General features: G+C 47.4%; 1 protein-coding gene across 5 annotated transcripts in view; it reads left to right on the top strand.

Annotated features, from left to right (window-relative positions):
- Positions 1-19882, top strand: part of Csnk1d (casein kinase 1 delta) — a 37035-nt gene that overhangs the window by 16420 nt on the left and 733 nt on the right. For 2 of the 5 annotated variants that reach the window (XM_037201236.1, XM_037201237.1), the window contains exons 3-9: positions 4412-4560; positions 5264-5492; positions 5774-5944; positions 6607-6755; positions 8420-8591; positions 9891-10030; positions 19525-19677. In XM_037201236.1, coding sequence (XP_037057131.1) covers positions 4412-4560; positions 5264-5492; positions 5774-5944; positions 6607-6755; positions 8420-8591; positions 9891-10030; positions 19525-19614 — 1100 coding nt within the window. In that variant the 3' untranslated portion in view covers positions 19615-19677. Of the gene's footprint in view, positions 1-3343; positions 3504-4411; positions 4561-5263; positions 5493-5773; positions 5945-6606; positions 6756-8419; positions 8592-9890; positions 10031-13464; positions 13528-14623; positions 16670-19524; positions 19678-19882 lie in introns of those variants that run through there. The other 3 variants (XM_028884946.2, XM_037201238.1, XM_028884945.2) reach the window with 3 other exon arrangements.

Genomic DNA, 19882 nt, shown 5'->3' with positions numbered 1-19882 from the left:
AAATTAACCTGTTTCTATTAATTTACATTCTGCCATGTTAGCTCGGTTATCTCCCCTCTGTGCCTTATGTCCAACTTCTTCAGTGTCTCACTGGCCTCTCCTATCACCCCTAGATTCATCCTAAGTTCCCCTCTCTGCCCAGAAGTCCTACCTATTATTCTCCCCTGCCTAGCTACTGGACATTTATCACAATGACACGTCCTCACACTGTGTAAAGAAATATTCCACAACAGTTGAGTCTACTGCTATGAATATAGCCATGTTTCTCTACAAAGAAAATTACAGCTAGCTGGGCGGTGGTGGCGCACGCCTTTAATCCCAGCACTCGGGAGGCAGAGCCAGGTGGATCTCTGTGAGTTCGAGGCCAGCCTGGGCTACCAAGTGAGTTCCAGGAAAGGCACAAAGCTACACAGAGAAACCCTGTCTCGAAAAACCAAAAAAAAAAGAAAAAAGAAAAAGAAAGAAAATTACAGCTAAGAAGGGCTTTACTCCCAAGTAATTGTGGTTGCTTTGTGTAGCTATGGATCTCACTTGGTACTCTTGAGTTCTTCAGGAAGGAGCTTTTATGCAGGACTACTGGGGATAGAACACCATTTGTGTGGGCAGTTTGTTGTGCACTAATGTAATTATCTTCATGATTCTTGCACCTGAACTGAATCTGGATTTCAGCTATCTGCCTGCTTCATTTTCCCATTTCCACTGATGGCTTGAGCTGAGCCTGCAGCACAGTACACTAAGGCTCCTGTTTACTTTTGCTCTGCTTCCATATTTTCTATTGCTGTCTTGAGTTTATTGGTCTTTGCAATGTTTAATCTGCTTGGTGTTTTTTCAATCTTAGACGTTACAGTTTTCAACCTTTGGTATGAGAGAGAGTTTTTCTTTACTTTAACTTTCTTTGGGTTTTTTTTTTTTCCGAGACAGGGTTTCTCTGTGTAGTTTTGGTGCCTGTCCTGAATCTCACTCTGTAGACCAGGCTGGCCTCGAACTTACAGAGATCCGCTTGCCTTTGCCTCCCAAGTGCTGGGATTAAAGGCGTGTGCCACCACTGCCTGGCCTCCTTTAACTTTCTTGACCTGGAATTTATTTATATTTAATTACAACTTTTTTTTCCCTTCTGCAATACTGGGTTTTGATCTCGAGTCCCTCACATGCCAAGCAGGCATTCCACTACTGTGCTACACCCCCATCACTTTTTTGTTTGTTTTTATTTTGACACAGGGTTTCAATAAGTTACCCAGGCTGGCCAGGAACTCACTCTGTAGCCCTGACAAGCCTTGAACTTGTTATTGTGATCTTCTTGCCTAAGTTTCCTAAATAGCTGGAATTACAGTCCCTTGGCATACTTTAACTTTTAATGCTCATCTCTACCAGTTCTAATTTGTGGGCTCACATGCCTTACTATGTCTCATAACCTTTGGATGCCAGACATTGAGAATCTTATCCCCTTTGTGTTCAGTATTTCTGTCTTGCCCATTCTTCCTCCTGTTGTTTCTAGACTGAAGTCAATTTACATTGGTCTGTTTTGTTTTGTTTTGAGGACAAGGTTTCTCTGTGTAGCCTTGGCTGTCCTGGAACTCTGCTCTGTAGACCAGGCTGGCCTCAAACTCGCAGAGATCTACCTGCCTCTGCCTCCCAAGTGCTGAGATTAAAAGCATGGATCACTGCCGCCCAGCTTGATTCTGTCTTTTATGGTGACACTTGAGCATGTGGTGGTTGTCTTTCAAACATCAGCATCATCTTCCTGAGGTTCATGTTTTATCTTACCTCTCTTGAGTTATTTCAGTACAGGGGTCAGTTGGGTCTCTTAACTTCATCACTCTAGAAGCAAAAATGATTTCTGCACTTCAACATTTATTATTATTAAGACAAGGTCTCAATATGTAGCATTGCACTTTGACACTTTTACGAGGTAATAATGGGATCTCTTTATGACTCAAGGGTCAGGAATAGTTTCATAGAGAAAAATACTGAGAGCAAGCTGGGCAGACATGATGACATGTCCCTGTAATCCTAGCACTTGAGGTAGCAGAAAAGTCTGGAACTCAAGCCCAGACTGGGACCACAGTGAGACCCTATCAAAAAAAAAAAAAAAAAAAAAAAAAAAAAAAAAAAAAAAAAAAAAAACCCTGAAAGCATTACTCACCACAAGAAGATACTTGCCTCACATAAAACCATTAAACCTTTTTTTTTTTTTTTGTCACAAAATATGCTTGAGCATTTCAGAAAAGAGAAACAGACATGGTGGTTGTGTTCATAAAAGACACAGTGGTCAGAGAGATTCATTTTATACACTAGGTACAAGTAGGGAATGGACAAGTAGCAGCATGTCCAGCAACAGGGCCTTGCTCATTGCTGTTATCATCTCATATGTCTTGTACAGTTGGATAATTTGTACTTTAACACCACAGCAAATGTGCTTGTAGGTATATGTTCAGAGATAAAAAGGAATTCCGTGTGTTACAGTGGACATATATAAGAACATACTTCACAGTGCCATTTATAATAGGAAAAGCAAACCTAAACCATCTGTCTTAGGGTTTATGTTGCTGTGAAGAGACAACATGGCCATGGCAACTCTTATAAAGGAAAGCATTTCATTGGGGCTGGCTTAGAGTTCAGAGGTTTAGTCCATTGTCATCATGGTGGGGAGCATGGCGGCATACAGGTGGACATGGTTCTAGAGAGGTACTACATCCGGTGCCAAGAGTTCTATATCTGGGATTGGCAGACAGCAGGAAGAGGGTGAGACACTGGGCCTGGGATCATCTGAGACCTCAAAACCTGCCCCCAGTGACAGATTTCCTCCAACAGGGCCACACCTCCTAATAGCGCCATTCCCTATGGGCTTATGGAGGCCGTTTTCATTCAAACCACCACACCATCCAAATGACAGGTAGGTAGGTAGAGATTGTGGAATACTGGTTATAAGAAATGTAACAGGGCTGGAGAGGTGGCTCAGAGATTAAGAGCACTGACTGCTCTTCCAGAGGTCCTGAGTTCAATTCACAGCAACCACATGGTGGCTCACAACCATCTATCTATAATAGGATCTGATGCCCTCTTCTAGCATACAGGTATACATGCAGGACATACATAAAATATGAATAAAATAAAATTTTAAAAAAAAGAAATGTTACATAGCACACATGAGGGAGGTCTGAATGGCAAGCACGGGTGACAGAAGGTGGCTGGGATATAGAAGCTCCTGTTAGGAATATACTAGGTATCCTGTTAGGTCCCCAGTCTCTATTACTTTAACATTTAGATATTTGTTGTATGGGTTCTCAAATAAGATGTAAAAAATACTTTGAGATAATGAAGCTTTTTTTTTTTTTTCCTAAATGGTAGGATCTCCCTGCAAACATCTAAACTCATAATGAAGCTCCACTAAATGCTTCACATGGAAGGAAAGAGAGGCCCTGGGCTCATGACAGAGCCAAAAGTGGAGCATGTATGATAAGAGCCAGTGACAGTGTATGGAGCTCACTAGACCACATGCTCTGGTAGGCAGAGGAGAATACGGGGCATCTTGTAAAGCTTGTCTCTCTGCAATGCTTGCTCTTTGACCTGAACAAAGCTTCTGTGTGCATTCTTGTTCCTGGCAGTCTTCATGAGCAAGTGCTCTTCACTTTTTCCTGAGCATCTTTGTGTGACTGTTGTCAGTCATCCATGTTTTTAGATGAAATATTTTTCTAGGTTGGCTTTTGTTTTCAGATCTGGCATCTTGAAAGCATCCTTGAGCTCCTTCCCTCATTGGGAGTTCTGGGTTGTTTGGTTTACAGTTGTTGTTTTCTTTTAAACAGGGTCTCATTACATAGTCGAAGGTGCAGAACTCTGGATTTTACAGCTCCATCTCACAAGCACATCTCCTCACCCAGCTGGTTTCTTTATGTTGGGTTTGTCCTGTTCTCCATACTCTGTTCTACTGGTTGGTGTGTTTAAAGTCCGTATGAATCTCTAAGAAATTTTCATTGTATTTGCTTTTCCCTCATCAGTATCAGGGAAAAAAAGGAAATACTTTTTTCTCTCTTCTACAACCCATGGTAGATGTTTTTCTCTTCTGTTTTCTCAACATTAGGTTCCAGTCTCACTGGTGGAGCTATGGCTTCCAGCTGGCTTCTCTGGACCTGTCTTACCTCATGTGCTTTTTCTTTCCATGGATGCTGATGTTATGAAATTATCTCATTTGCTGTTACTGCTTGCTTGACTCTTGCCAGAGTTTGCTCTGTGTCACGTGTTACTGTATGTGGCTTAATCACGAGTGGATATATTTGAGGCAAGACATTGCCAGGATCATCTGAACCCCTTGAACACCCATACCCCCAAACTCAATTCACTAAACATCTGTGTCCTGTCGAGTAGAGATGATCTGATGCCTGGGCTGAAGTCCTCTGTTTGGTTTCTCTTTCAGTGGGCATCCCTACCATCAGATGGTGTGGGGCTGAGGGGGACTACAATGTCATGGTGATGGAGCTACTAGGACCGAGCCTAGAAGACCTCTTCAACTTCTGTTCAAGGAAGTTTAGTCTCAAAACTGTCCTGTTGCTTGCTGACCAAATGGTAAGCACCCCTGTTCCTGAAGTGCACAGGTAGTATAGGTACTTGGCATGTGCTTGCTGGCTTGATAGAATAAATGACTGGGTTACATATGTCCTTTTAATCCCAGTACTCAGGAGGCAGAGACAGGCAGATCTTGGTGAGTTCATGGCCAGCCTTGTCTACACAGCCAAGTTCCAGATCAGCAGGGTGCTACATAGTAAAACCCTGTCTCAAAGAAGTTACTGGGTTGCCATTTCTCCATTATTATACCCATTTTTGCATAGAAAGGGGAATTTGTTTAATGTTGGCCTCAAGATTAGAGGCCAATTTTTAGCTTCTCGAGTGTGTCCATATTGAATGGACTTCCCATTTCTCTCAGGGAGCTCACATTTGACTGGTAGCAATTCTTGAGTGGTTTCCATGAAAATCTTGTTTATGGATCATGCAGAGTTTAGCTGATAACAGACCATTGTCTGGTAGTGAGTTGCCACTTTAGCCTGCTCTCTTTTCTACTCCCATGGGAACCAAGGAGAAGAAATGTCTGGGCCTGTGGGGGGATAGAGGGCTAATGATACCTTGAGAGATGACCACCCTAACTGAAATCTCTGTGCTTTCCAGAAAGCAGAGAATGTGTAATGTGAGCCTCACTGCCAAGCAGCCTCCTTTTGCAGCACTTTTGCAATCCCACTATGGGATTCAGTCTCACCGTTGTTTCTGTTTGTAGATAAGTCGTATTGAATACATTCATTCGAAGAATTTTATCCACCGAGATGTGAAGCCAGATAACTTCCTCATGGGGCTGGGAAAGAAAGGCAACCTGGTCTACATCATTGACTTTGGTCTGGCCAAGAAGTACCGGGACGCCCGCACTCACCAGCATATCCCCTATCGAGAGAACAAGAACCTCACAGGGACGGCACGCTATGCCTCCATCAACACGCACCTTGGCATTGGTGAGCCCTGACATAGGGTGCAACACTTGACCTAGTGTATCTTTAATATGTCCATCCTTATAAGGCTTAGGGGAAGGTCCAACTTATTTAGCACTAGCCTGGGGTTATGAGCCGGTTTGGTGATGGAGGCTGTCAGCCTGCCTTTATAGCAGACAAGCAGATTTGCACAGCTGCTGGAGTCTTTATGAAGTTTTATTTCCATTTTCTTGTTTGCCAGGTGTTGCTTTTATACATACACAGACATACATGCCTTCCTTGACATAGTTCCCTTTTCTTTCCAGAACAATCTCGAAGGGATGACTTGGAGTCTCTGGGGTACGTGCTGATGTACTTCAACCTGGGCTCTCTCCCCTGGCAGGGGCTGAAGGCTGCCACCAAGAGGCAGAAGTATGAGAGGATCAGTGAGAAGAAGATGTCCACTCCCATTGAAGTGCTATGCAAGGGCTATCCTTGTGAGTCCACCCTCCCCCGTATTAACTAGACACTTGTGTGGAAAGCCTCTGGCTGTGCTATCAGACCTGCTTCCTTCTGTTAGAAGAGTTGTGTGAAAGAGACACTTTTCATATATGAAGGTGGCAGTTGGACCTGGGTTTGTTTTTCTTTTCCATCCCTGAGCGCTTTTGTTTAAAAGGTGTTCTGTGAGGCTCCAGTGAGACTGGAATGAAGCAAGACTGAGCCTTGAGAGGTGATTTACGTGGATAGGGAAGGAGGAAAATAGTGGGAGACCTAACTGCTCCTTAAACTGACTACCCTTTACCACTATTCCACCTCCCAGAGCCATTTCCCAGGGAACTTTCCTATTTGGTAAGATTGCTCCTGGGATAAAAATGCCCTGGATAACTGAATTTTGCTCTCTAGTGTTGACCTTCTGGGAAGTGTGGAGGGTGCTAGATATGGAACCCAGGGCCTCACACATGGTATGCAAGCTGTGTGAGCTTTCTACCACTGAACTATATTCCTCCAGGTTCTAGATGTTGAAGTAATATGACTAGTTTTCAGATTTCATCTTTGATATCTTTGTTATATGGTGCTGTGGGAGGTGAACTGGGTGAATGGATACCAGTCTGGGCCACTTAGCATTGAGTTTCTTGGTTTTGTTTTGTTTTTTTTTCAGCTGAATTTGCCACATACCTGAATTTCTGCCGTTCCTTACGTTTTGATGACAAACCTGACTACTCCTACCTGAGACAGCTCTTCAGAAATTTGTTCCATCGCCAGGGCTTCTCTTACGACTATGTGTTCGACTGGAACATGCTCAAATTTGTAAGTGATATTTTGCTAGAGCATTGGATGACAGCATCCTGGTCCTCAGAAGGCTGGGATGGGTTTTTTATGTAAAGGTATGCTGTCTGTGCAAGGTACAATGGTAGAATTGTAAGGCACAGTGGTAAGGCACAGTAGCAATTGTTGAAAGTTAAGCACATCTGGTGGAACTTGGGCCTAGAGACCAATTTGCCTCTGGGTTCAGAGTACTGAGAGGGAAGATGCTGAGTGAGCCAAAAACCTCGCTAGCATTTGGGGCTGGAGAGATGGCACAGAGGTGAAGAGCTCTCGCTGCTTTTGCAGAAGACCTGGGCTCAGTTTTTAGGGTCATCTGTAACTCCAGTTCTAGGGGATCCAATTCCCCTTTATGCCCTCTTCTGGCCTCTGTGGGTACTGCATGCACATGGCTCATTTACTTACATGCAGACAAAACACACAAAATAAATAATAAAGACCTCTGGCATTTGTGGATGTGTATAATAAGAAGCCCAGTAAGCTGTAGTGAAGGTCTGCATGGAGTCAGCTCCTGATGGGTTGGTGAAAGACCTGCCTGCTGTCCTCCCTTCTTACTGCCCTCCCCTCCCCTCTCCTCTTCTCTTTTTCCTGAATTTTTAGGGAGTAAAGCTGCTTCTGAAAGAATTTGTATATACATAGTGTGCCTGGTGCTCTGAGGGTCGGAAAAGGAAGTCAGATCCCCTGAAACTGGAGTTAGAAGCTACTGTAAGCTTCAGTGTGGGTTCTGGGAACCAAACCCAGGTCCTCCTCAAGAGCAGCAAGTGCTCTTAATCACTGAACCATTGCTCCAACCTTGAGTTTTATTTTTTGAAGTTTGTTGTTGCCTGGGCTAGTCTTGAACTCCTAGGCTTAAGCTATCCTCATGCTTTGGCTTTCCAGGTGCTGGGGGTACTGCTGCCCCCATGCCCACCTTAGAAGTTTATTCTGTTATAATTTTCATTACCAATTTTAAGAGCTTTGTGGATTAAGCTGCCTGTGGTGGCATGGCATGGTAGTCTGAGCTGGTAGGAAGTCAGCTCAGGGTCATCCAGCACCCCTTACCCCATCTCCAATCGAGTGTACATCTCATAGGCCTCAGAAGAGCCTCTGGGGTAAAGTGCCTGGTATTCAGTCTGAATTTGCTCCTGTAATCATTCAGATATTGCTGCTACAATTCAAGGCTTTGTAAAATTTTCATTGAAAATTCATTCTTGGGCTGGGCATGGTAGCTGACACCTTTAAGCATTCAGAGGGAAAAGGCAGGCAGGTCTCTTGAGTGTGAAGCCTGTCTAGAATACATAGTTCCAAGCCAGCCAGGGCTACAAAGTGAGACAGCATAGAGTAAACAGACAAACAAGAATGAAATAAAAACAAACTTATTCTTTGAGCCAAGCGTGGTTGTGCACGTCTGTAATTAATCCAGTGCTAGGGAGGCTGGTTATTAGCTTGAGGCCAGCCTTGGGGTACAAAGCAAGGCCCTGTCTCAAACAATCAAGAAATTTTGTAATTTGAAATTGGAACCTTTATAGTCGAAGCAGTGGCAAGAACTGCTTCTTTGGGGTGCATGCCAGGAACCTTGTCAGCTGCACATTGTCCCACCTCATGCGGGGGAGCACTGCACTGTGATCTGGTGCCGGAGGGAGACTTTTATCCTAATCTTCCCTCCTCAGGGTGCCAGCCGAGCTGCAGATGATGCTGAGCGGGAACGCCGGGACCGAGAGGAGCGATTAAGACACTCCCGGAATCCAGCCACCCGTGGCCTCCCTTCTACAGCTTCCGGCCGTCTGCGGGGAACCCAGGAAGTGGCTCCCCCAACGCCCCTTACCCCTACCTCACACACGGGTGAGCATACCTCTTATCATGTTCCACCAGACTGGGGCCTCTTGTTTTATGTTTGGTGATTTGCTGACCACCCCAGTTTGTGGCTTCACAAGGATTCTGGGCCAATCACTTGAGAGTTGTGTCCCCATTTCAGTCATTCCACATTCTGAAGAGTAATAGAGCTGGGGCACAGCCCATGATAATCACCTTTAGAAATGTAGTGGTGACACATATCTTTAACCCAAAACTTGGGAAGAAGAAGCAAGGTGGATTTCTGTGAATTTAAAGCCAGCTTAGTCTGCATAGTGAGATCTTGTCTCAAAGAAAAGAAAAGAATGTTCCTCTCACAAAACTTGGTCTAAAGATTGAGTTCTCTGAAATTTGTTGCTAGTGTTGTCCTATATAAAGTTTTGCTCTCATGGAGCTATAGAGATGGCTCAGTGGTTAAGAGCACTGTCTGGTCTTCTATGGGACTTGGGTTCATTTCCCAGCACCCACATGACAACTTTTACACTGTCTGTAATTCTAGTTCCAGGGGAACCAACACCATCTTCTGGTCTCCTTGGGCACTGCATGCACATGGTACACAGACATGGGTAGGCAAAATACACACACATGTAAAATAAGTTTTTAAAAAGTTTTGCTGTGCTGGGTGTGGTGGAGCACACCTTTAATCCCAGTACTTGCGAGGCAGAGGCAGGCGGATCTCTGAGTTCGAGGCCAGCCTGATCTACAAAGCAAGTTCCTGGACAGCCAGGACTGTTACACAGTGAAACCCTGACTCAAAAAAAAGAAAAAAAAATTTTTTTTTTTCTTTTCTCAGAGGTTTTCTCAAACCTTTGACTGCTCAGGTCTGACGTGTATTGCTAAATGTTGAGGTCTTAGAATGCATTCCTACTACCAGCGGGGGTCTTGGGGTTGCTGAGCATTTGAGTTGTGTGTGTAGTTAGTTAATAAGTTCAGGTTCTGCTGTGAAAAGGTCCACCTAGAGGCTGTGTATTTGGCTAGGGCCATTAACCTCTGCTGTGCCAGTAGGCTCATCAGAGTTTATTTAGATTATTATGTGTGGGGGGGGGGCTGCCTGCATTTGTGTCTGTGCACTGCATGTGTACCTAGTGCCCAAGAAGGTCAGAAGAAGGCATCAGATCTGGAACTGGGGTTGTGGGTGGTTGTAAGCTGCCATGTGGGTACTGGAAACCAAACTGGGTCCTCTGTAAGAGCAAGTACCTTGACCACTGAGCTATCTCTCCAGCTTCAGCTAGTGAGATGTTCAAGAGCCAAGGGTACTCAGTAATGGTGGTTTCTCTTCATCTCCTCTAGCCAACACCTCTCCTAGGCCCGTCTCTGGCATGGAACGAGAACGGAAAGTGAGCATGCGGCTGCACCGTGGGGCACCAGTCAACGTCTCCTCATCTGATCTCACGGGCCGACAAGATACCTCTCGCATGTCCACCTCACAGGTATGCATGTGGAACTCACTGAGGCCTGGATGTGCCGTACCCCAGTGTGGGGATGCATGTCCTTGTCACTGTATACAGACACTGGTTCTCTCCCTTACCTTGCCTTAAGGATTGACTTTACAGGTTCATAGTCAGGAGTGGGGTAACACTTGTGAAGATTGTATTTCCTTCCTTCCCCTACTTTTTTCCTCATTTTTGAGGATGTTTAACTAGCTAGGCTTCTAATTCTTGGTTGGAGCTTGTGACTAGCTGTGTTTCTCTCTCTTTCTTTCCTCCTTCCTTTCTTTCTTTCTTATTTTAGGATTTATTCATTTAACGTACTTTGGAGTTTTGCCTGCATGTATATCTATATGAGGGTCAGAACCCCTGGAACTGGAGTTACAGACAGTTGTGAATTGCCATGTGGGTGCTGAGAATTGAACCCAGGTCCTTTGGAAGAGCAACCAGTGCTCTCAACAGCTTGAGCCATCTCTACAGCCCTGACTAACTGGGTTTCTAAAGGGTTTATTTCCTGATTAGGACTGTAATGGGCTGTGAACTATGTGTAAAGCTTTTTCACTTCTGCTCAGTTTCAAAGGGACAACCCTATCCCTGCGCCGCCGTCCTCCCCACTAGGCGAGACACCGAGACACCGTATGCCTGCTTGCTCACACCTTTTGTTGTGTCTGTTGTAGACACACCCAGCTTTTTACAACTTCACTTGTGTTTGCTAGTGAGGATCTCCTTAGCACAACACCATGGAAGACAGTGGCTGCATAAGGAGGGTCCCTGTGAGGGATCCTGAGCGGTAGCACCCTTGGAAGTGTCATCTTCTGTCGCCCTGTCTGTCTCTAATGAGGGAGGTGCTCAGGGAAAGCAGGGTAGTTTGGACTAGTTCCAGGCCCTCTCTCATAGCTACTCCCTCACCCGCACCCAAGTTCTCCTCCTTGCTGTGCCTTTGCTGCTGTGTGCATTTAAAACTCTTCATTCAACATACTAGAATCACTTCTTGTCTACATTAGGTTCCTTTTTCTGAAGTAAGTATTTTAGAGTCTCCCACTTACAAGGAGTAGGGTCAAAGTTGAATTTGAAGAGGCTCTTACCAGCCAGTGCCACTGTTGTCCAAGAGCTTGTTTTTTGTTGTTGTTGTTGTTTTGTTTTGTTTTTCGAGACAGGGTTTCTCTGTGTAGCTTTGCGCCTTTCCTGGATCTCGCTCTGTAGACCAGGCTGGCCTCGAACTCACAAAGATCCACCTGCCTCTGCCTCCTGAGTGCTGGGATTAAAGGCATGAGCCACCGCCACCTGGCTAAGAGCTTGTTTTTAAAGCATACTTGTACCCAGCTCTGGGACTTGGTTGTATGGCAACATCTCTCTGGCTTACTGTGGGATCTAGTATGGTGTTTGAGTGGGTAAGGACTGAACATGTGTTGAGTCAGTGTGAGATCCCTGGGGCTTCCTGGGCTCAGGCCACACCTAGGACTGGTCAAACAGAAATCAAGACTGTTGAAATGTGTTCCTGTGCATTCTGATATGCCAGAAATGGCTGGTTTTGTATAATTTTCTCTTGAAAAGACAACACATGTAGGGAGTTTGACAGGGGATAACTTAAGTTGTGAACCTTGAGTTTTGACATCATGAGGAGATTGAGTCCCTTGACTCTAAGCTCAGCTCCCTCATGGAAGACTTGACAGTTTTTTGTTTTTGTTTTTTTTTCCACACAAACCGTTGTGATCACATTAGGAAGTGGTCCAGTTTTGGCTATTCATCTACACCCCATGATGTGGTGGGCCCTGGCTGGGTTTGGACATTTTCGTGCCAGGGGCTGGGCAGAGGCTAAGGAAGGGATGGCAAGGGTGTTCTTTTTTGTTTTGTTTTATTTCAATACAAAAAAAGAAGCATCTGGTAGTTAGGGATGCAGGAGGGAAATGGAAAAGTCAGGAAGTTCTATGGATACCAAGAAGACACAGGGCACAGGCCAGCTGCTGCTGCTTCTTGCCAAGGCTGTGGCTGCCTTGGCCTTAAGGTGACAAGAGAATAGCATTTTCCTCCACATGGTTAACTTGGGCCTCTGAATCAGTCTCTGGTTGCTTGGTCTTTCTTTGTGCATGGAGAACTCTTAGCAGGCTTGAACATAGCTGGGAGACTCCCTTCCTAGAGTTCCTTAGTTTTTCCTTTGGCTATCTTGAGGGTTTTCTAGAGATTGCCTATATTATGGTTGTCTCCAAATGCTCATTTGTCTGGACAGCTGCACCTTTGGGGGAGTTTTGCTGACACTAAGAGGCAGCTGTCCTTCAGAGCATCCCTTTCATTGCAGAGTACCACCAGCATCAGTGTGTTGTGCTTTGTAAGATGTGCATCCCTCTCCAAACAGTTCATCCCTCTCCACTCTTTCTAGGCCCTCAGCCAAGCACCGTTCTGGAGGTTTGAAAATTAAAGACTAGTGGGGTTCCTCCAGGCTTGGCAGGCCAGTAGTAACTTCCCCCTTGAGAGTTGGGGTTCAGGGTAGGAGTGGTGACATCTACTTACTTAGTACAACGAGCTAGAGAATACCGTGCATGTATAAGCCCTTGTTGCAACAGCACATATCTTTTGCTGAGCTTCCTTTATCTACAGCGGCTGGTTTTCTAATAGCTGTGCATCCTATGAGTTATAATGTGATACCCACAAGTCCTTACACCCAGTTAAAGCCAGTCCTTAGAAGCATCCGCTGCCCTTGTCCACTTCTGATGATGTGGTACAGGTCACTGGGATGGCCTCTTTTCTGCAGGACCTCAGCCTCACTCAGGCTTTGACCACAAGCAGCTGCTTCTTCCTTGGCATCTTCCCTTCTCTGAAGGGCACTTGCATTAGGCATGTCTTACAGGGAGACCATGTTCTCATGTTTCCTGATATCTGTGAGTTTGCTCTCATTAGCCAAAAGAACATAGGCTTTGCAGGGCATCTAATCATTGAGTCTATATTATTTGTTTTTCCTTCGTTGAAAAGAAAGGTCTCCTGTCTAGCACAGTTCAAAATGTGCCACTTATTGCTTTTGATACCTTACTTAATCCACACCTGCCCTAAAATAAGATCATCCTGGTGCTTTCATTAGGAGGGAGTGTCCCATGGGTGTATCCTGGGAGGTGCTATCCCTTCCACCTGCTGCATAGTGCTCTCAAACCCATTTGTAGGGCTTCCTCAGCCCCGCCGTTTCTCTAGAGCACAGTTAGGAGGGTTCTGCTGGAATAGCAATGGCCGCTTTTGTCAAGGGTCATGAGAGACTGATGAGTTCATGCACTATGTGGAGAGACTTGCCATTAGCTGGAGTCCCCAAAGTGTCTGTTGCTCTCTTGACCTGGTGAAGGCAGGGGCCACATCAAGACTCAGGCTCAACACAGGCAGCCAGGGGACCAGGATCTCATGTGCTGGTCTGGCCAACAGGACACTTACCAACAGCTGTCTTTTCCCCACCTCAGAATAGCATTCCTTTCGAACACCACGGCAAGTAGCTGCTCGTCTCCATCGGAAGGCAGCACTGGGTGAGTGTGCTCATGGTGGGGCTCTGCAGGTAGCAGGTGCCAGGCAAGGTGGGAACAACTCCCCACCCATCGTCTGGGCTCACTGGTGGGCTGGGCTTGCATGCCAAGTGCTGGAGGTAGAGTGAGGCTTCTTCTGCTTGTTTTTCTTCACGTGTGGGATATGGAGTAGCTGTGATGAGCTGCCCAATCTCTGGGGGGTTAGTGGCATCCTTACAATTTCTGGACCAAGTGACCTCAGGGAACCATCCTGCTGTGCCTTTGTCCTCTCGCCTCCCTGTGATTGCATTCGGTATGCTGGAACTGCCCTCAGGCCTGGCTGGCTCTGGCAGATGTGCTGGCACATGTGTCTGTTGTACTCGGCTGAGTGGTGCCATGCTTGGTGTTGGGCTTTCTTGAGCTCTTGCTACATGCAGACTCCCGGTGGTCTATGCCCATCCTGGCTTTTTCAGTCATTCCTCTTCCACTCTCTCATTTATCTCTGTCCTCATTTTGTGTTTCTTTCCAAACTCGGTACCTGCCCAGCCATCTTGTCCATGCAGCTGTTGTCTGTATTAATCCAGCCACAGCCACCTGCTACCCTGCCATCAGTGCATGGCTGGGTGTCCACGCTGAGCTCCTTTCTTGTTGGCCACATGGCACTTGGTAGTTCCTTCCATCAGAGGCTTGAGCTTTGGTGGGGTTGTGCTGCTGGGCGATCTGCTCTATTTAATACATATGCACCTTGGAAATGTGCTGATAAGAATTGCTTTTCCTGTCTTCCCTAAGGATACGCCTGTTTGAAAGCTCTAAGTTCTTTCCAGGAAGGGAGGCTGGGAGCAAGTGTCACTGCTCCACTCAGATCTACAGGAGCACAGCTCTGCAGTTTCCTTGCTTGCATGCCTCCTCTTCCCCATCTTCCTGTCCTGTGTTCTGCTCGACCCCTGTCCTGGCTACAGAGGCCTTTTTGTGCAGCCAGGGGTGAAGGTGTTGATATTGAAGCCAGGTGGCAGTGTGTCCCTTCCCTCCCAGGCTCTATTGTGTTATGTGCACCCAAACGCCTGGTTGGCCTGTTCCTCTGGCCTCATGCTGACCTTGTCCTGTGCTTTGGCTCCGACAGATTCCCGGTCGGGTGGCTTCCAGTGGTCTTCAGTCTGTCGTGCACCGATGAGAACTCTCCTTTTTGCTGTGAAGGGCAGACAATGCATGGCTGATCTACTCTGTTACCAATGGCTTTACTAGTGACACGCCCCCCGGTCTAAACCTGAAATGTTAACGCCGGGAGCTCTCCAGGCCACTCACCCAGCGATGCTCATGGGGAATCAAAACACAAACTAAATGGACAGGCTCCAAGAGCTGCCATCGCCAGGGGCTGCCACCGTGGCCCCATGTCAGCTCAGTTATCATGGGGCTGGAATGAAGAGCAGAGGCTGGGAGACCATTGCAGAGAGAACCCGACTCCCTCTGAAGAGCCTCTCAGCTCCCACCAGTGGTGGCGGACCTGCACTCCCTGACGATCCCACCGCAGCTACCAGTCTTCTACTTGGTTAAGACAGTTTTGTATCATTTTGCTAAAAATTACTGGCTTAAATCTGTGTAAAGAATTCTGTCTTTTTATTGTTTCTTTCTTGTCTGTTTTTGCGGTCTTAAACAAAAAAGATGTTGACCTTAAAGAATCCTGAGACATGCTGGCTTGGAGCTTCTGTGTAAAATGGAGGCAGGCAAGAGAGGGGCACATGTGAGTGTCAAGGATGTGTGTTTTGTTTGTTTTGTTTTCTTGTGTTGTGCTGTTCACTTTGGAAAGGAAATACTCATCAGTTGTGTGTGCGTGTGTGTCTTGTGGGCTCCCATCAGCCTAATTTGGGCATCTTGCTTACCCTTCCCCACTATAAACTGATATGCCTGTAATCATCAGAGCAGGTAGTGCAACTGCCATGGAGTGAGGGTGTGCCAGGTATATTCTCAGCAAGGCACTTGGCATGATGTTCTTCCCAAAGGAGGCAAGAAGGAAGTCAAAACTCTGAAGAACTCACATGCGGAGGCCTTGAGATCCCTATAGGCTACTGGAGCATTCCAAGATTCAAAGCTGAGCTTGTGTTTCTGGTTTCTGGGGAGAGGATTGCTGTTTTGGTAGTGTTGGTTGCCTCTATGCCTTTGAACTTGGGAAGTTGCTGAACAGACTGAGTACTCCCATGCAGATGCCACTTAGGTCTGTCACCTCCTCTCTGCTCAGAGCCCCGGGAGCAGGCTGTCCTAGACACCATGGTTTGCCCAGAGGGACCAGTGGCCAAAGGGAATCAACCCTGAAGTGCCAAGAAGCAGGTGACGCCTACCACACGCTGCTTCGTGATCTTCAACTGGACACATCACGGGGCTGGGCTGCTCTGCCGCTGGCGGTTAGGATGCCAACATGCTCTTCCCACCATGTGCACCGGATATGAAGACAGCAGGACCTGAGCTCCCATCTGAGAAATGGGATGCAGTACATGTATGGGATCCATCTCTCATTTCTTCCTGTCAGCCTGTGGAGAGTTATGCTGGGTACTATACTGGCCACCATGGCTTCTCCTTTCTTCCCAGAGTTCCCTGGTACTTGAGTACTGGCCTGGGGTAGGGGGTGGGTCACACATCCCAGAATGTGGCTATTAGTTGTGCCAGTCAGCCATCTGAGCCTGTGGGTGCTTTCTGAGTCCTGAGCTGGTTCCTCTGCAAGCATTTTAGGGTGCAGGGACTTGACTAGGTGGGACTGTGTGTCTGGGAGTGCAGAGGGAGGTTGGGAGGGTTGGGCAAGGTTGAGATTTTTGTTGCAAATTCTTTATCATCAGAGTTGGGCCTCCTCTCTTCATTGGCTGGCCTTCCTGGCAAGTGTTCTTTGTAGATACCTGTGGTGCCGGAGGGGTGTCAGGGTGGCCTTGAGACTGATCCGGGTTCAGCCTGGCCCTGTTGGGTTGTGCTGAGATTAGGCCTGTCGGAGGTCCTCCAGGGCGTGACTCTGACGGTTCTTGCCTAACATTTAATCCCATCATCACTCGCAGGAAGCGTAGTTAGAATGTGTGTATCAACCTGTGTCTTGGTGACCAGTCTGAGCTGTGCGTTTGTACTCCCACTGTATTTGTGTACTTTAACAATTGTGTAAATAATAAATTCATAATGACTTCTACCTTTCCTCCCTCCCCCTTGTGTGGTCTTTCTTTCAGCAGATGAGTTTTCAGTATGTAAGCCATATGAAAGTTAACTTGGTGTGGGTGCTGGCTCTGAGATTAAGACAGTCTCTTTCTGTAGCCCAGGCTGTCCTGGAACTGAGTGATTCTTCTGCCTCAACCTTCTGACTGTTGGTATTAAAGACCCAGTAAAACTAACTTGTTCAGGATGATAGTCCTGCTTGTCCTTTCTCAGCCTTTAAGTGTTGGAAAGCTAGTTGGAGTAGGAGCCAAAAAGATGGCTCCCACTTGGATTCTGGGGTGTATGGGTGGATATTCTTATGAGTTTACTTAGGGATGTTGTGATGGTTCTGTCAGCTCTTCTCCACTCACTTTATAAGCACCTTTTGAGATAGAAGCCCCTAACCTACATAACCCTCTGTACTAGTGCCTTAGATTTTCACCTTGCTAGGGAGGGGAGCTGAGGTAGGTGTGTCCCACTGTTCCTGGCATGCACAGGGAGAAGGCATCTGTGTACACAAGAGTTTTCTACAGCAGCACCCTTTTGAGGGACAGGGAAAAGCTATCAGGTTGCTGGAACTAGGTCTGTTCATGTTGTGGAGACCTGTCCTCTTGGGAATTCTTTTTTGTTGTTTTTTTTAAGACAGGGCTTCTCTGTGTAGCTTTTGGAACCTGTCCTGGAACTCACTCTGTAGACGAGGTTGGCCTCGAATTCAGAGATCCGCCTGCCTCTGCCTCCTGAGTGCTGAGATTACAGGTGCCGCCACCACCTGGCCTCTTGGGAATTCTTATCTGTCCCACATCCTAATGGGCTTGGCCAGTAGAACTTGGAGGCTCAGTTTTAGCAGTCAAGTGCTGGCAGGATTTATGGCCAAAACCCACTTAGTTCCCTGTGTGTGGCAGGTGTGGACGTGCTAGAGAGGGAAACTCCCAGAATCATGCCTGAGTTCTTGCCCCTTTAACCCCACCCTCAGCTTGCCAGTCTCTTCCAAGTTAGTTACTCCATTCTGCCTGTATTTTGAGCATCCCAAGTTGGCTTCTGGCCTGCTTGGTGGATTCCAGAAGGGACTGTTGTTCCACTGTCCCTCATTAGCTAGTACAATGGTTTTCAACCGTCATGACCCCTTTGACAACCCTCTTATCTCCAAAAATATTTGCATTGCAATTCATAATAGCAAAATTACAGTTATGAAGTAAGAATGAAAATTAATTTTATGGTTGGGGATCACTACAAAATAGGAACTGTATTAAAGGGCCGTGGCCTTATGAAGGTTGAGAACCACTGAAACAGGAGATGAAATTAGTGCCAGCTTTGCCTATATTGGCACTTCCCTGAGTCTAGAGCTCCCTTCTGTTGCAGCCAGGCAAAGAACAGGTCCTATAAGCAATCCACTGTTAGGTACTACTTTTCACTCTGTAAAGGTGCTTGTGCTAGAGGTGAAAGGAGCTGGTCTTGGAACCAGAGTCTGGATGAACTGCACATCCAAGAGGCCATTGTCTACACTGGAGACTGGGTGGTCCCACAAACAGCCGTGCATCTGGGCAGCTGCCTTCAGAAGCCCACCCTGAATTCCTCAGATGGTGTAGAATCACTAGCCAGTAGGCTGTTACTTGTCATTCACATACTTGGCTCTGTGTGTTCTCTGCCAAGAGTGCAGGGTTTGGGGAGACAGACCCAGTAGGTTGGGCAGCAGTAGCCCATAAGCCTAGCTCATTTGCTCAGACTCTGATTTGGGGATGGTGAGATATCTCTTTCCCTGGACCTTTGCAGGCCCAGGATTAGGTGAGTCTGGATGGACAGGCCTTTCCATTGTCACTCAGGCTTGGATCTTTGGAGGATACTGAATATCCTTGGTACTCCATTCAGCCCCTACAGGGCAGTCTGTTCAGTGCGTCCTCTGATGTGTCCCCAGCTGCTGCCCAAGCATTCAGTCCCTCCTTAGGTCTTTTTGGCTTCAGAGTCATCTCTTTGGGATGGTTACCACTCTAGGTGTTCCAGCAGCCATACTTGAAGACAGGGAGTTTGCTTTTGTCCAGTTGGAAAGTATCTCTGCAGAAATGCAGACAGATGAAGCCACCTGCTCATTACAGGGCACAGAGGCTGCCACCATGGGGTGCAAGTGGGGTCCCACCAGCACATACAGGCTTAAAGAGGGGTCTCAGGGCCACCCAGCCCTTATAAAGACTCCAGCCCACTATGGATCTGTGCCCTATGGAACGGGCTGGATGACCTGGTGCTCTCACCCAGGGTGATGCAGCTTAGTGAGGGTAAGAGCTGGTTTAGGGTGTAAGAGGTTGGGAAATCATAGTTTGATCAGTGCAGATGGTGGTTCTAGGAAAAGGCCCTTCCTGTGCCCTCCCCACCAAGAGCTGCTCTCAGGCAATGATCCCATCAGTACAATTGCTGCTGCTAGGCCTAGGAGCAGAGGAAGGAGGCCTGAGGCTCTTGTGAGTCCTGAGGAGTGAGGCTGGCTGAGAGGTGGGCAGAGCAGGCTATGTCCACCGAGGCCCAGTGTCTGCATCAGAGTGCTGCCCACTCCCCACCATTTTGTCTCTTTTCCCTCTAGTTTCTAGGGGCAGCTAACACGACAGTTGGGGCTTGGCCTGTCTTTAAGTCTGCTCTGGTGAGGTTGGCAGATGAGACTCCAGGATGCGTGTGGCCACAGCTGCCACCAGCACTGCCCACCAGCTGACTTACTAGAGGGAACAAAAGGACCAGATGGGAGAGGCACCCCAGAAACTTGAGACTGGGTCAGAGCTGCAAACCCTTGGCCTCCTCATGCAGCTGAGCAGAGCCAGACCCACCAGGGCGCATGGGAGGCTGGGACCAGGTATGAGCACTGCCTCCTTTTCCTTGCAGAGGAGCAGGGACGTGTCGTCTCTCCGGCTGCATGCGGCCCGCCAAGGTGCCCGCTGCCGTCCCCAGCGCCCACGACGCACCACCTACTGAGGCGGCCCCAGCGGCCTCTGACCGGGCTTCCAGCCACGCAGGCCGCCACTGGCCACAGGGCAGGTGGGTGCGCGGTGCCCAGGGCAAACCCGAGTGCTGAGCATGGGCTGGACAGAGGACGGGGAACAGGATCAGCAGGTGCTGACTACATAGAGAAATTTACCAGCCCTCCAGAGGGGTGAATAAACGGAAGGCAGGAAACTCACGCTGGAAGCCCACAGACAGTGAGCAGAGCTTATGCTGTATCTGAGCTCAGTCTCCTCACCCC

This window comes from Peromyscus leucopus, chromosome 8b (assembly GCF_004664715.2).
Source record: "Peromyscus leucopus breed LL Stock chromosome 8b, UCI_PerLeu_2.1, whole genome shotgun sequence".
Lineage (NCBI taxonomy): Eukaryota > Metazoa > Chordata > Mammalia > Rodentia > Cricetidae > Peromyscus > Peromyscus leucopus.
The sequence above is the reverse complement of the archived record's forward strand: the minus strand, read 5'-3'. Positions and strand labels throughout refer to the sequence as shown.